The sequence below is a fragment of the Acipenser ruthenus genome, chromosome 3 (genome assembly GCF_902713425.1).
Source record: "Acipenser ruthenus chromosome 3, fAciRut3.2 maternal haplotype, whole genome shotgun sequence".
Classification (NCBI taxonomy): domain Eukaryota; kingdom Metazoa; phylum Chordata; class Actinopteri; order Acipenseriformes; family Acipenseridae; genus Acipenser; species Acipenser ruthenus.
This window is the reverse complement of record NC_081191.1, coordinates 106,070,666-106,085,944: the sequence shown is the minus strand read 5'-3', so window position 1 is coordinate 106,085,944 and position 15,279 is coordinate 106,070,666. Positions and strand designations below refer to the sequence as shown.

At 44.5% G+C, this 15,279-nt stretch overlaps 1 protein-coding gene across 1 annotated transcript; it reads right to left on the bottom strand.

Annotated features, from left to right (window-relative positions):
- Positions 1 to 2,386: 2,386 nt before the first annotated feature.
- Positions 2,387 to 12,759, bottom strand: LOC117394599 (uncharacterized). Its single transcript, XM_059020569.1, has 23 exons — positions 12,655 to 12,759; positions 12,245 to 12,297; positions 11,911 to 12,003; positions 11,707 to 11,831; positions 11,454 to 11,597; positions 10,651 to 10,728; positions 9,448 to 9,618; positions 9,222 to 9,318; positions 8,729 to 8,952; positions 8,274 to 8,427; positions 7,903 to 8,111; positions 7,658 to 7,775; positions 6,645 to 6,847; positions 6,268 to 6,385; positions 5,627 to 5,796; positions 5,206 to 5,303; positions 4,832 to 4,965; positions 4,669 to 4,716; positions 4,327 to 4,510; positions 3,727 to 3,862; positions 3,331 to 3,418; positions 2,911 to 3,009; positions 2,387 to 2,523 (listed from the first exon to the last, which is right to left on the bottom strand). Exons 1-23 carry the CDS (start codon positions 12,684 to 12,686, stop codon positions 2,408 to 2,410), a joined length of 2,892 nt encoding a protein of 963 aa, XP_058876552.1. The 5' UTR covers positions 12,687 to 12,759; the 3' UTR covers positions 2,387 to 2,407.
- Between the last annotated feature and the right edge of the window lie 2,520 nt (positions 12,760 to 15,279).

The window sequence follows — 15,279 nt, the reverse complement described above, 5'->3', positions numbered from 1 at the left end:
TGACATTGGTTTTATGTTGGGAAATATTTTTAAGAAAAATAAAAAACTGAAATATCTTGCTTGCATAAGTATTCAACCCCCACACATTAATATTTGGTAGAGCCACCTTTCACTGCAATAATAGCTTTAAGTCTTTTGAGGTAAGTATGTACCAGCTTTGCACACAGTGTCGGAGTGATTTTGGCACATTCTTCTTGGCAGATTTGCTCCAGGTTGGTTGGACGATACTTGTGGACCGCAATTTTCAAATAGTGCCACAGATTCTCAATGGGATTGAGATCAGGACTTTGACTGGGCCACTGTAGGACATTCACCTTTTTGTTCTTGAGCCACTCCAATGTTGCTTTGGCCTTGTGCTTGGGATCATTATCCTGCTGAAAGGTGAATTTCCTCCAAAGCTTCAGTTTTTTAGTGGACTGAAGCAGGTTCTCTTGTATTTTGCTCCATCCATTCTTCAATTTTAACAAGATGCCCAGTCCCTGCTGATGAGAAGCATCCCCACAGCATGTGCTGCCACCACCATACTTCACTGTAGAGATGGTGTGTCTTGAGGCATGGGAAGCGTTAGGTTTGCACTACACATAGAGCTTTTTGGCCAAAACTCAAAGCGCTATCTTTGTCTCATCTGACCACAAAACCTTTTCCCACATCGCAGCTGGGTCACTCATGCTTTCTGGCAAACTCCAGACGTGCTTTCAGATGGTACTTTTTGAGTAATGGCTTCTTTCTTGACACCCTCCCATACAGGCCAGTCTTACGCAGAGCTCTTGATATGGTTGACTGGTGAACCATTACTCCACTCCCAGCCACTGAACTCTGTAGCTCCTTCAAAGTGATTGTTGGCCTCTCTGTGGCTTCTCTCACAAGTCTCCTTGTTTGAGCGCTGAGTTTTGAGGGATGGACTTTTCTTGGCAGTGCCTGGGTGGTGTAATGCAGCTTCCACTTCCTGATTATTGATCCAACTGTGCTCATTGGGATATCCAAACACTTGGATATTATTTTGTACCCTTTCCCTAATCTATGCATTTGTATTACTTTATCTGCAACTTTGGTAGAATGCTCTTTGGTCTTCATTTTCCATCAGATTCACAGCTTGACCACTGATCCTTCAACAGTGGGGTTTTTATCCAGAAAATGTGACAGCAACTTTAATGGTTCACAGGTGGAGGCCAATGGTAAGGTAATTGTGTCCTAGTTAGGGCAATTTCTTTCATCTGTGTAAAACTGGGAGCTTCCATAGCACAGGGGTTGGATACTTATGCAAGCAAGACAGTTTATTTCTTAAATATTTCCAACAAAATCAATGTCACCTTACAATTGAGTTTCAGTGTTTTAAAATAAAAAAAACAAATCAAACTAAATTTCAATGTACCATTTGCAATTCAGTAATGAGAAAATTGGTCAGGTGTCTGAATACTTTTACCAGGCACTGTATATACACACATAACAGTTAACTCAATTCGCCACTCGCACTTAAACAAAAACCTAAAATAAACTACCTTTCCTAGTGCAGCAGGGCAATGCCACTTCCTAACTTCTACTTTAAGCCTGAATGGAACCTTGCAGGATTTCAAACTGTATTAGTTAAGATAGGGAGGATTTAAAACAGAATTGCAAATTGTGGTGAACTAAAAAATTGCCTACACAAGACCCAGAAGGATGTGCCCGTGACCACAAGGATTTAGTTGTGGAAGACAAAAGGTACAACCTAAGAGTGCAAGTACTGTCCATTTACTACTGTATTGTTCCAAAAAAAAAAAAAAAAACCCACCAACAAACAACCCACACTCCTAAATACATATGATTCACACTGCACAGTGATTGGTGGCGAGGGCTCAGTACATCATTGTATCTTCATTCTCACTGCTACCTCTGAAGTTTGCAATAAAACATGCACGCCAGGGTAGAGAAGTGTCCTGCAGCTGCATTATTGTCTGGGACAGCCTTGTTTGACACCAACTAGCATCAAACACCAGAAAAATAAAATGAGTTCAATGTTAAAGCTTTAAGTAGCAATTTTTTTTTTTTTTTTATTAAAAAAAAAAAAAAAAAAAAAACCCCAACCCCATTACACAAATTACCCGCACACCCCAGTTTGGGAACCTCTGGTCTAGGTGACCGTTATAGATCTCGTCACCCTCAACCAATGCTTGGGTCACAAGTTTTACTGCAAACCCTCTTCACTTCATGGCTGAAAACCAAAAGGTTTAAAGCATCATTTAGTGAGGCAACAGCAGAATCCTCTCATGGGAAAGAGTTATTGAAAAAGGACATTCAAAGGTTAGCTGAATAAGACTGCAGGCATCATTTTAGCCATCCAATACCCCAGTTAATTCAGATCCATTGACCGATGCAAATGTGAAAGCTAGCCACACACACGAGACAATTTCACATTCAAAGATTTTTATTAAATAGAAACCCAACATCTCCTAGCTTTGGCAGCAAACACTACAACAGCAAGTAGAAGGACTCCCACTGCAACTCCCAAGACTGGAATATAGGGGACCAGAGGAGGAGTCGCACCTGAAAAGTAGACAATGGCAAGCATTAGGACCCTGAGGAAGCTACACAATACCCAATGTGTGCACTGGGGGAAGAGATGCAAGTGTTGGGTAGAAGAGGCAGAGCTAGTTAGCCTGGAGGGCTTCATTTGAAATCACAGCTACTGGTTACATTATGTAGCGTGCCTGGGACAAGCATTTGTTTGGCTAAAACTTGCAACAGAAGAGGTCTAGAAAAACTACAGCCCCTGCAGGTGCCCTTTTGGCGCCAGATTCCCCTTTGGTGCAATACACAAAGCTTCCCATGCAAAAGCCAAAATGGCAGCAGTTTCCTAACCTTCATCACCATGCAAAGGAACGCAGTTACAGGGCAGGCAGGGGATTAGTGTCTTGGTGCTTTACTGCTTACCGGCTGCTTGAACACTGGCAACTTCCCCCTCGGGTACAATTTGGACTGGTCCAGCAGAAATATAGCCTTTGACAGAGTCAGCCAGCTCAACACTGCGGGCTGGAAGACATACCCCAAAAGAGTTAGATCCAAAAAGGAGCAATTGGGAGTCGATAGAACATACAAATGGGTATCATATATCCACTGCAGGAGAGGTCAGATACACCCTGCCTATTTATTTCTTAGCAGACGTCCTTATCCAGGGCAACTTACAATTGTTACAAGATATCACATACAATTACCCATTTTTTACAGTTGGTTTTTACTGGAGCAATCTAGGTAAAGTACCTTGCTCAAGGGTACAATAGCAGTGTCCCCCACTGGGGATTGAACCCACAACCCTCCGGTCAAAAGTCCAGAGCCCTAACCACTACTCCCTACCTGATCTCTTGTCTCCAGCGATACAGGTCTCATTGCAGACACCTGCCTTCTCAGAAGCACAAACCACAGCTAGACAGTGGAAGTACATCTGCAAAACACAAAAAAGGTCAGACGACAGTGTTAGAGCCCTAGTTCAGCCTCATACACAGCCAACCAATATGTCAGCCTATAGAAAGCCATTTCTAGAGCAGGACTGCCCATTTCTGACCTTGGAGTCATTCCACACCAGTTTAAATAGGGAGCTACTTCAGGGTCTAGATGGAGGTTTAAACTATCGTTTGACATGGGAGCTTTCCTCCCCCACCCCAAACCTAGAGTAGATGGCCGTGTATTAACCCGAGGGTGAGAATGCAGATCAAAAGGCTCGGATTGAGCTCACTGAAAAAAGTTACCAACCTGTTGCCACAGGGCATGGTTTGCAACAGACTGAGCCTGGACCTCAAGCCTCTTGAGGTGGTGGGGGCTCTTGGTGAGAGCGCTGGCAGACACTGGGTGGAACCGGGTCTTGTAGGAGTCGCCACTGACCAGGCAGCTGCAGAAAAGGAGGAGACGACATTGGAGGCAATCGCACACTGGGTTTCGTGGCATGGAGCTCGAGGGGTGAAGTACAGGACAAAGGTATTCATTTTAGGAAACGACTGAATCCTAGCACATTAGGAAGCCTCCAAAAGACTTCCAAGTGTGTTCTACATGCACTTCCCACCAGAGGGAAACTGCCATGGTGTGTGTGTTTACCATATATAGATGAACACCAATCAAGGCAAATGCAACTCATTGCAGAAGTACATGAAGCCAAAGCCCATTGCAATGCTGAAAAGGCCTTTGCCAGGTCACGTCTATCTAGGCATCCAGGTTATCATGCAATGCAAGTCTACAGCATAGCAAGAAAAGTTTAGACCTCTACCAAGCACACATTCTAAAAGCTGGCATAAGTGACAATGAAACTCCAGCTCAATACCATCTGCCTGCTTACTCTCGTCACCCCCACCCCCTTACCCGTCAGTGACCAGGTCCCATTGAGGGGTGGCGTCCAGTTCAGGGGTCTCTGTGGCCCAGCAGTCCCGCAGGACGAGGTGGTCAGCCAGGTTCTGGTGGTGGAGGAGCACAACCTCCAGGAACAAGGGCTCCAGCCCAGACTTGGACACTGGGAACTCCCGATAGAACTGGGAGAAGGTCACATCTGGCAGGAAGGAGAAAGGTTGACTGAGCGCCCATCACTGCTATGCTTTTAAAGCGCATTATGTGTACAGCCACCATTCCTGGTGGGTTATGGATGAAAGACTACAGAACCTGGCCATTAAAAGGTAGGTGGGTATGAAGGGTGTACCAGGTACCAACCTCTTGCTAGACGGGCCTTCAGATTCAGAACGTCTCTGGCTTTGGGGCCTGGGAAATCAAGAAATGGAGTCATAGTAGTAGGTCGATACTGGTAGTCAGGATAAAAGTTGACCAACACTGTCCCGGGACCGGGCAAGTTAAAACTAGGCACTAGAAGCCATACCTCTCTGCTCAGAGCTGTAAGGATAGAACTCCAGGGATCCAAGACTTTTTTTAGAGTAGGGGGCAGGGACAGCCTTCCTTTCAGCTAGCAATTTCATGGTGTCGTTGAGGGGGTAGCGGCAACGGATGGTCAGCCTACGGGAGACACGTTGCAGTAGTATTGGATAAGACTACCAAAGTCTTTAAAATGCAGTTGAAACACATTACTGTACACTACTTGCAATTTGTTAAATGGTTCCTTCAGAGGCAAATCTTCACAGGAAGTATACCATTATCTATTGGGCAGCATGCCCCAAGTCTAAAAAGTCAGTATCAAGAGGTGCCAGTGTAGGCCCATTTCAGGCCTTCTAGAAGTGCAGGACTCCTCATGCTCACCTGTATTCAGAGTCCCTGGTGATGACTGGAGCATTGGCTGGGAACAGAGCTCTGGTATACACTACCTCATTCTCATAGATCAGGTAGTTCTCCACAATCTGAAACATTGCCATATCAAGCCATTAGTACAAAGCACCCCCACCCACTACTAGAAATTAGAATAGCAGCCCCATTTGAAAGAAATCTGTATGCCAATAGCACATTTAAAAAAAAGACACACAAACAGGAGTTGTCACTTGTCAAACATGCAATTTTAAAAACAGTTCAAGGGGAAGCAATCTTGTAGTCTTTACTAGGGCAGACATGCAAGGCTAGTCCACAGCACTTTTAGGGATACGTATTGCATCTAGTACAGTCCACCAATACAAGACCTGTATGAAGGGCTATTGCACGAGTCTACAGCACCATGCGGGAAACCCACCTTGCTCCTGGTCCCACACGTGTTGACAGTGAAGGTGAAGAGAGCCCTGGTTGAGTCAAACTCTTTGGGTTTGCAGGTCTTATCCAGCAGGGTGGTCTTGCTGGGTTCCACTACTGGTATGGGCTCCATGGTGACAGCCACCACCGTCATCACACCATTAGGCATGCACACTGAAGAGAATGGGGTGAAGTTGAAGCATTCCATGAGAACTTGCTGCATGAACCAGTTCAAGATTGCCACACCAAATCGTGTACCAAGTAGCCTCGAGACGATACCTACAGCTATGGCCAAAAGTGCTGCGGAACCCTGTAGAATTAATTTTGCTTCAGGTCAAACAAAGCCTGCCGAATACTAAAGGATCACACTGTGGTGCACGTACTGGTAGAAGCCTTCACCAATATGCATAGAGACCTGACCGCAGACCATTTAGAAGTTGGGCAAGTGGCACTACGGATTGTTGCAAGCAATATGTGATCAGTGGAATACTCTCTATAGCAATGGAGAAGGAGGAGTCAGGTATACGGCTAAAGCATATGTTAGAGATTGCTTAGTCAACACGTGTAGAAAATGGCAAGGCATGGAAGCAGGGAGGTGCAGAGCACCAAGACAGAAAGTCAAGCCCACTTTGGGGAACTACTTACCCAACAGCTGCTTGGTAGGAAATTGACAGCGCTGTACAGCGGACAGCACTGCCACGAGTGTCCCAATATCGATTAGGGTCAGTTCTACTCGAACAAAGAGGCCTCGGAGAGAGATATCCTGGAAAAGAGGGAGACAAGCGACACGGGGAAAAAAAACATCCCAGTTTGATGGCACACCAACAGAGGGGCAGGCTTTCCAACCTAGTCATGCAGGGAGAACTACAGATTTAACAAGGCTCAGGTTTGCTCACACACCTAAACAAAGGAAAAGAAAAAGTCTCAAACCCAGAACGAGAATGTAATCCTACAAAACACCCAGTTCAGCCTCTAGGGAGACTCTGCCAAGTACATTCCTAATGGCCCCCAGAAATGTGTACCTCATAGATGCAGCCGATACTGAAGAGCGGCACCTCTAGAATAAACTTGGTCTGGTTGGTGAGGATGTAGCCCCGTTGAGCCGCCAGCTCAGAGGTAAGCTGGTGTTTCTCAATGTACATGGCCCAGAGGTGGTCCATGTTCCCACGCGTCACTTCAAAGACTAGGCTCTTTTCAGTACAAGAGCCCTTGATCACAGGAAGTACTGGGGAGGAAAGAAGAGTCAAGAGCCTGAAGTGTATGCCAATAAAAAACTACCAACCACACCTTCAGTAATGGTCAGGCGTCGACAGTTCAAGCTTCAGCAGAGTGCTGGCAGTCTTCTTTGGGCAGCAGTGCTTTAATGAACATCATTTCTCTCAAACAGCAAGTGCCAATAGGGGTGCATGTCTGTTAGTGTGGGAGGTGTATGCAAATCCCAAGAAAGATGACAGCATGCTAGCAGCAAACATTTTTCAGGAGGCTTTCAAGAGCTTGCAAACTAGCTCAATTGAAAAAAAGGGGAGACATCTTCATGATGGAATTCCCTGGGTGGGCACACAACCAGTGCACCAATCCTTTGGTTGAGAGACTTGGTCTAGTCCAGGGATGTCAACTCCAGCCCGAGGGTCGCAGGGTCTTCATGCCAAAACTCTCAATTAACAATTGAGATAATTTGTTGAATTATCAAACATTAAGGTCTTTTACAGTGGATGGTTTTAGAAATGCACTGGATTCAAGGTACACTACCTATGAAGCATTGAGGCCTGAAGAGAAGTGTTGAATGTGTCCGGTTAATCATCATTAGACCCATTAAGTAATTTGCTCTTATTGTATTACTTGTACTGTAACACAAGAAATGTATTTGCTTACGATTGTAAGTCGCCCTGGATAAGGGCATCTGCTAAGAAATAAATAATTGAGAGCTCAGGGGGAACGAAAGCCAGAAAACACTGTAGCCCGCCAGGAACAGAGTTTGACACCCGTGGTCTAAATCAATCAGTGCTCAGGGACACTTCCCAGCCCCAATACTTACCGACATCCTTAACCTGACACACAATGGTTGCAGGGTGGAAATAAGGCGCATTCTCAGGGATGATGTTCAAGGTGTAGTTGATATTCAAGGTGAACTCCCTCACACCATTGCCAATATACTGCCAGAGAACAACAAATGGTGTAAAGAAGCAGTAACAGTCAGCAACTGTACTGGAGAATAGACCGGTACAGCTTGGGTCTTAAGCTTTGAGTTCCATCAACATATAGGCATGCTTTCATCCCTACCTTTTGTGGGATGAGTGGGTGGGTGAAGGGGACCTTCAGGACAAAAGACTTGGTGCCATTGGGGTGCTGGACCTCAGTTAGCACAATGCCTTGGTTGATGGCCTCAGGAAGGGTCAGAGGAACCCCATTGATGGTGAAGTTCTTCAGCTCAACATCAGGGTTGAAGATGCCAAGGGTCACTGTGAAGACCTTTTCTGCTGGGATGGTATCTACAAACGCAGGCATTTAGGAGGTTAAGATGGAGGAGGGTTTGCATTACAGATTTAAAGCCAGGGCTAGTGTTTTAGTCCAGGACGTCCCCCACTGCATTACACATTGGCACCACAGCAAGGCCATTAAATGCCATGCTGGAAAGCAGGCAGCGTACTCACTGTTGACAACAAAGGGGGTCTCAGCAATAGAGGGGGTGCGGACTGGCTTGAAAGAACGGTGCTGGGTCGCTTCCCACTGGTCATCTGCCCACTGGTGCTCAAGGTACAGGTCAATGGCGTAGATCCGGTTGTACTGGTTATTTATAACACGACTCTGAAGAGACAGAAGGGCATGGTCACAAGAGTAAAGCAGGAGGTGGACTCCATTAAAAGCATGCAGAACCAAGGCTGGAAAGGAAGGGTCATTGGCCAACGTGTAGATTAAAACCAGGATTTACTCAGGGTCAGCTAAACTTGTCTGGGATATCAGAAGCAGGTGTACTGTCAAAGTGCTCATCTAGAGAAACACCAAGGGCACGCAATCTAGGGGGTAGAGAGAGTCTGCAACACATCCAGAACCTGCCTGGTTGTCAGTGAAGGAACGCCAGAGCTAAACCCCCCCCCCCCCCCATTACCTTCAGGTAGCCACCCTCCGCGCCATAAGGAACAGAGATATCTATGAAAGTCTCATTGACTTTCAGTTCATAGTTCCGTCTTCGGATAGTGGCAAGGTCAAGCAGCTTCCCCTCCACACCCATGGCAATACCCTTGTCCTGGAACTTCTCTATATGCAGGACCAGTGGAGTGAGGACTCTGGGTGCAACCCAAGCCAAATGTGTACCATCAAAAGTGCCAAGATCTAGGAGGGAAAAGACAGTTGGATTTAAAAACTTGTATCCATTAGGAATTTCTGTATAAAAGGAAGTGCAAGCAGATGGCAATCAATATGGCCATGATCATGGCCCTTGTTTGTAGAATTCTGTAGTGCTAGCATGCAGAGATGTTCCTTTTGTAACCTAGTAGAAGTAACTGCACTAGTAATTGTCCAGTTAAAAAGAGGACCACACCATGGCAGTCGTTTTACATGGCCTCTGGACCATGGCAAGATAGCCAAGCTTTAGATCTTACTCTTGGTACAGGCAGCAGAAGTGTCCACCAATAGCAGCATCCACCTTTGCTTGTAGAAGACAGTTGCCCGGATTGCTTCCACTTGGATTCCATTAACCTGGAAGAACATAGCATGAACTCAGGCACAGAAGCAATACAAGTGTGCTTGGAGACACCGATGGAGCAATATGGAACTCTGCTAAAAACAGAACCCGATATTTTAATAGTGCTTTTGGAGAGGTCTTACTGTAAGCATTTCTGATTCCGGCATGTTATAGGGCGAGCGGAAGAGGATCCTACTGGAGGTGGAGTTGATCATGTAGCCCCGAGACTGGGCCACGGAGGCATTCATGGATTTGGCTGGCTGTCCGGTCTTGTGGAACACAACCTGCCACACTGACATGATAGCTTCCTGGGCCTGGAACACAGGAGAGACAGCAGCTGGTCAGAAGGTCTAGGGGCTAGTCTGGTTTTATGGGACTGGGGTAGGAGGCAAGAAGCCAAGTTGACTGGGAAAGTGTGGAGTGATTTTAGCTAGACAAGTTATGAAGCTTAAGACAGTTCACACTTGCATAGAGTAGCAGCAAGTCACAAGCCTGCATAGAAGACAAACTAGGACTGAAACATAGGCACTTAATATACACCTAATTAGGACACTGTTGTGCACGAGAGACCAATCGATGGGGAGGTCCAAGTGTGATGGTCTAGTTGCTACAGAACTCCGCTGCTAGTGAGGGATTGATGGAAACAGGACTCCACAGCAATACGTTGATCAAGTCCCAAGGCCTCACTTGGTGCCCTTCTTGCAAGCCCATCCTAATAGGCCAACGTGCATGGTCTTGCAGGAATGGCCACATGTTGCTTATGTCACAACAGCTTTCTTGCACAATGGGAGAGTCATGCCTTATTCCCCAGACCCAAGCCCAATTAAACATTTGTGCGATGAACTTGGGCGGCATGTGGCTTCTAGGGCCCGGGAGACCACTGAACAGGCAGATGCTTATCCAGGCATGACAAGAGGAATGGGCCAGGATTCCACAAGACAACATCCGAAACCTGGTGCAAAGCATGCGTACTGCTTCCAACAGTGGCCACACACGCTAGCCTGTGACTAGCATAACTTCAGATGGTAAAATATCAATTGTTGGTCAGCACAGTAGAGTCACTGCACAGAGACATGTCATTTTATCCCAATATGAGCGATACATTTGATGCTCATTCATATATATGGCAGCATGAGCATCAGACATCATGTTATTAAAAGATGAGCTATACCTTTTGTTAAATTAGAAATATAGGACAGGTTGCAGAAAGACACAAGCCAATAGCCCTGCTCACAGCAGCCAACAAGATGCTACTGCGAGCTGGATAGCAGCTTGTAAGCACCCTATACAATTGCCATGCTGCATGAACATCTTCAGACCAAAACAGGAGTGGCTTTTAAACTTACTGCAGGGAGAGCAGCGTGCCAGTCTTCAGTATCCATCCCCTCCTGAGCAATAACTGGCACATTTCTCCTTACAGATATCTAAAGATGACAAGGGGATAACGTTATACAATCATTTAGGTTCAGACCTCCCTATAGCTTAAAGACGATCTAGCAGCCCGTCACTTTACAGAAGTAGATGGCTAGATCAGCCAAGAGGAACCCTGTTACAGGTACTGGGCTCAAGTCACAACCAGCTAGAATTAAGCCATGCAGCAAGAAATCTACTGAGAATTTGATACAAGCTTCTGAAGGAGTACAAGGGACAACTGTAAAACAATCAGACACTGCATTTTAGCAACACCAACAGTGGCAGGTTGCAGTTGTTGCCTGGGTTTGGTAGAGGACTGCACATCCAGATTGTGTATTGTTACTAGAGAAACAAACAAATGCACAAAGAATCAATAATTCACCTTCAGTTTAATGCTGTAAATATAAAATGCACAAATATGGGAAGCAAAAAGGCAATGCACACCAATTTGGATTTCTAATCCAAATAAATTCTACAATACTTGTAATTCAATTAGTGTTTGGTATTCTGTCCTAAACCAGTTTCAGTTGCAACATGTTGACAAAATAAGATATGGGGAAATATTGGTTGAATTAGAGTATTGTTTTATTAACTGGTACCACAGTGGCACAAAAAGGTAGTTTAAAAAGAAAAAAATCTGCAGAAGGATAATGGACCAAAGGGTGAGGCATTATTGTGGGCAATGTATTATAGCTAGTGGGAGTACAGGTCAAACCCAGGACTGGAGAGGTCTTACCTCCATGTAGTTCTCTTCACAGACGATTTCGCGGGGGTACCACTGCTTGGTAGTACTGCACGTCATAGAGAACGGGTAGTAAGTCTCTCTGCTGAACTGGTCGATGCGAACGAAACGGAACCTCAAGCTAAACTCCGAATCACTCTAAAGAGAGAAAAGCCATTAGTTTGTTTACAAGGAGACACTGTCGCTTGTAATAATGCTGGCATACATACGGAGCTGGCCGTGTGAAGTGTGACCGCACAGGACTCACATTGCTGGAGACGTGACAAGCAAAGAAAGAAGCCCTGAATATCAGGTCGCCGGGGATATTAACAGAGTAGGTAAAGCCACAGGATGCGGCGTATCTATCGTCCAGAGGGTGAATGCCGTCGTTACCTAAACACAAAAAAGGCTTAATTGTATGTTGAGGCATCCTACAAATACAAGTTCCTGTTACCGATCAAATCATATTTACCAATGATATCGAAGCGAAAGTTCCCTCCAATTAGGAAGTTTCTTTTCGTCGTCATCCAGAAGTATCGGTCCCGACACTCATTAACAAAGGTCCCTGCGGGCAAAGAGACAAGAGACTTACTCTCACTTGCAGTGGTTCAATAACTATTCAGAGAACTAACCGGTTTTAATGACGAACACAACGTTGGTTATGCGGCAGATACAGTGCGCTTTTAAAAGAGCAAGACCGTGCTAGGGCAGAGACAACTCGTAACATTTCAGACAAAACTTCCCGTTTAAGCAGGTCAAGTGGCAGCTACAAAAGACCACGGAACAATTAAATAAACGCCACTTACCTGGTGGCGCTTGCGCCTTCGCATCCAAAGGTAACAGCATACACAATACAACTCTGAGGATGAAAAAAAATGCATGCAAGAAGTGTTATTCAGACACACGCTGTATCCTACACAAACTCGGGTGTACTCAAGACACTGCATACCTTTACACGGCAACGCAAAAACAAAACATATAGAAATGAAATACAGCAACGCAAAATCATTGTATTTATCTTGCTCTTAATTGTATCATTACTTGTACTGTGATACTTGAAATGTATTTGCTTATGATTGTAATTCGCCATGGATAAGGGCGTCTGGTAAGAAATAATAATAATAATAATAATAATAATAATAATAACGCAAGCATCTAAAACCGCGTAGCCATTAAAGACATAAGCAAACCAAACACTATAACACATCAAACTCACCCTAAAAGGAGTTTACAATCCATGATACCCATCCTTCGTGCCAAAGCCAGCCACCAACCCGCAAGCTGCACAGCGTGTATTTATACTAAAGAAACCGATATACTCGCTTGCTAGAGTAGGACTGGTTACAGGATTATAAAGCCGCCTGAATTAGCTTGCAACCAATCGGGGCGGCAGCACCTGAGTTTAATAATCCGTTTATTGGAATGATCTTAATTATTGACAAATAGGAGCGTGTTTATCATTTGCCCCCTCCCGAGGCAAAGCCGAGGAGTGTTGGGTTAATCTTCAGAGGGTTTTGATTACAACAACGGTATTTAATAATATAAATACACATAATACAGTAGCGCTAAGTAGCGTGCAATTTATACCGTTTTACTATTTCAGCCGTGAACCAGTGTTTCACCAAAAGGTTCACTGATCCGAATCACCCGCAGCGCTTCATACTATAGTGCCACCTAATGGTAGATCTGCACAACCCAATGTCTTTAAAGCTAAGGCATTACCAAAATGCAACCGAACCATCAATAATAGTGACATTGTGGACAACTGCACCATTAGTTTACAGCGAAGGCAATAACCCGTAACATATTTTTGATACACATTATTAAGCAATTATTAATGCTCTCAGTTACTGTATCTTTTGAAATGTTGTTTCACTAAATGTTAAGGCATCTTGATCTCTTTGGAGTGCTTCGTAATCCATTGGTAGTAATTTAAAAATGTAAAATGAATATTGTAACGACCCCGGTGTAGGACGCCCAAAACACTCCAAAAAGACTAGTGTTTTGAATGTAAATTGCTAACACACTGAGTGTAACGAGCATACGTTCAAAACACTCTGCTGCGCTTTGAATTCACGCTCACACTAAAGGCCGACACTTCACAGCGGGGCATCTGGTCTGGGTGTACTGCCCCAGGAGGACTCGGGTCCGCTGTCCGAAGTTGGAGAGCAAATGGGTGGGGCCCTGCGAGGTACTCAAGCGAGTGAGTGAGGTGGTGTACCGCCTCCCCCGAGGCCAGACCGTGGTACTGCATCTGGATTGGTTGGCCCATTACCAGGGATGGGCCAGACCAGCACCCGGCCCAGCTGCACCGGGGACCCCGTCGGCGACCTTGAGTAATTCCCCCGCCTTTACACCCACCGGCGATCCGGAAGCCCTATCCCCCGCCGGACGATTGCCAGCACAGTGGTCTGATACTGGTCTCCCAGTAGCTCTACTGGTTTTTCTGTACCTCTACTGGTCTGTTCTGGTCTCCCAGTAGCTCTACTGGTTTTTCTGTACCTCTACTGGTCTGTACTGGTCTCCCAGTAGCTCTACTGGTCTCTACTGGTACTGGTCTCCCAGTAGCTCTACAGGTTTTGCTGTCGTTTTGCAACTGCTCTCATTTGTTTAAATCTGTTGCAGATTTTGCCCTCTGTGCTCCTGTCCTTTAGCTCTTCTGAACCCCAGACTGCTACAGCAAGCTCTTTGCAAAAAATGGAATCTTTGCTTGCCTTGGAAATCCATATCCATTTTTCTTCTGGCAACCAAATGCCCTCTCCAATACACACCTTCAACACAATTATAGAGAGGGACAATATTTTGTAAAAGAACATCAGTTTTAACATTTAAATATTAATAGATTGTTACATAATATAAACAACTTCATCAAATAGTCTTGGTACAGGGTTTAATTTTGAATTATAGTATTGCCTCAGTATCTTAGAAACAAGCTTGTCCTTTCTTCTATGTAATTGGATATCGTGTAAAGCTTAGCTTACTTTTCTATCAATGCAATCAAAAGGAATATATTGCGATTCCTTTGAAGCTGGAAATTCATGGACAGCAATAGGTTTTTCAGATGTTGTGGGCTCTGACTCTGGAAAAACAAAACAATGAACAAAACATGTTACTAGAAAACAAACCTGGGGCCAAGTACATGTAAATACACCCCAGCACATTTATAAGTACAAGAAGGCCAAGCAGTATAAAGAGTACATTTTTTTTTTATTGATGTGCTCAAGTATGACTAATAAGAGTACATATTAAAACGTTTTGGTGGGTAACTGGAGAGAGTATGTTGAACAACTATATAAAATAAGCTACTTTGCAATGGCATCATGTCAATGACCCAAAACATAACAGATGTACTTAAATTCTGAGCAAAATAGGAGGGTTACATGAAATAAATTAAACTGTAAACATAAATATAACTCTTACCTCTTGGAAATCTGCTAAGCAAGTTGCTCTGCAACTTAATGTTGAGGTCCCTCAGGGTTCTGTTTTCGCGTTTAGCGTTTGATTTTCTTTTCTCAACAGTGACATTTCTTCGTCCATATTCCTCTTTTGTTTTTTTAGGATTTCATAGTTTTTTTTCTGTTGCATTATATTTTTCTTTCATTTCTTTAAACAGTTTGGACGGTACAAGGTCTACGTCCGAGTCGTCAGAGCTGCTGGATTCTATTTCCTCCACATAATCCTTTTTCTCTGAATAGAGGATTTCTTTTCCTTGTCTTCTTTTTTATTTCTAATATTTTCGACATTGTTTGCTTCTGTGCCTGAAAGGTTTTTCTTTTTTGTTCCTGCTAAAATGTATTTAGAAATATATCAATCGATCTTTATTTTATAGAGCGCCTTTCAT

Coding starts and splice junctions, on each gene's coding strand:
- LOC117394599 (XM_059020569.1), bottom strand. CDS start 12,686: ATGGGTATCATGGATTGTAAACTCCTTTTAGG. Junction 12,298..12,654: donor GATTGTAAACTCCTTTTAGG/GTGAGTTTGATG, acceptor TTTCATCCTCAG/AGTTGTATTGTGTATGCTGT. Junction 2,524..2,910: donor TGCCAGTGTTCAAGCAGCCG/GTAAGCAGTAAA, acceptor TCTACTTTTCAG/GTGCGACTCCTCCTCTGGTC.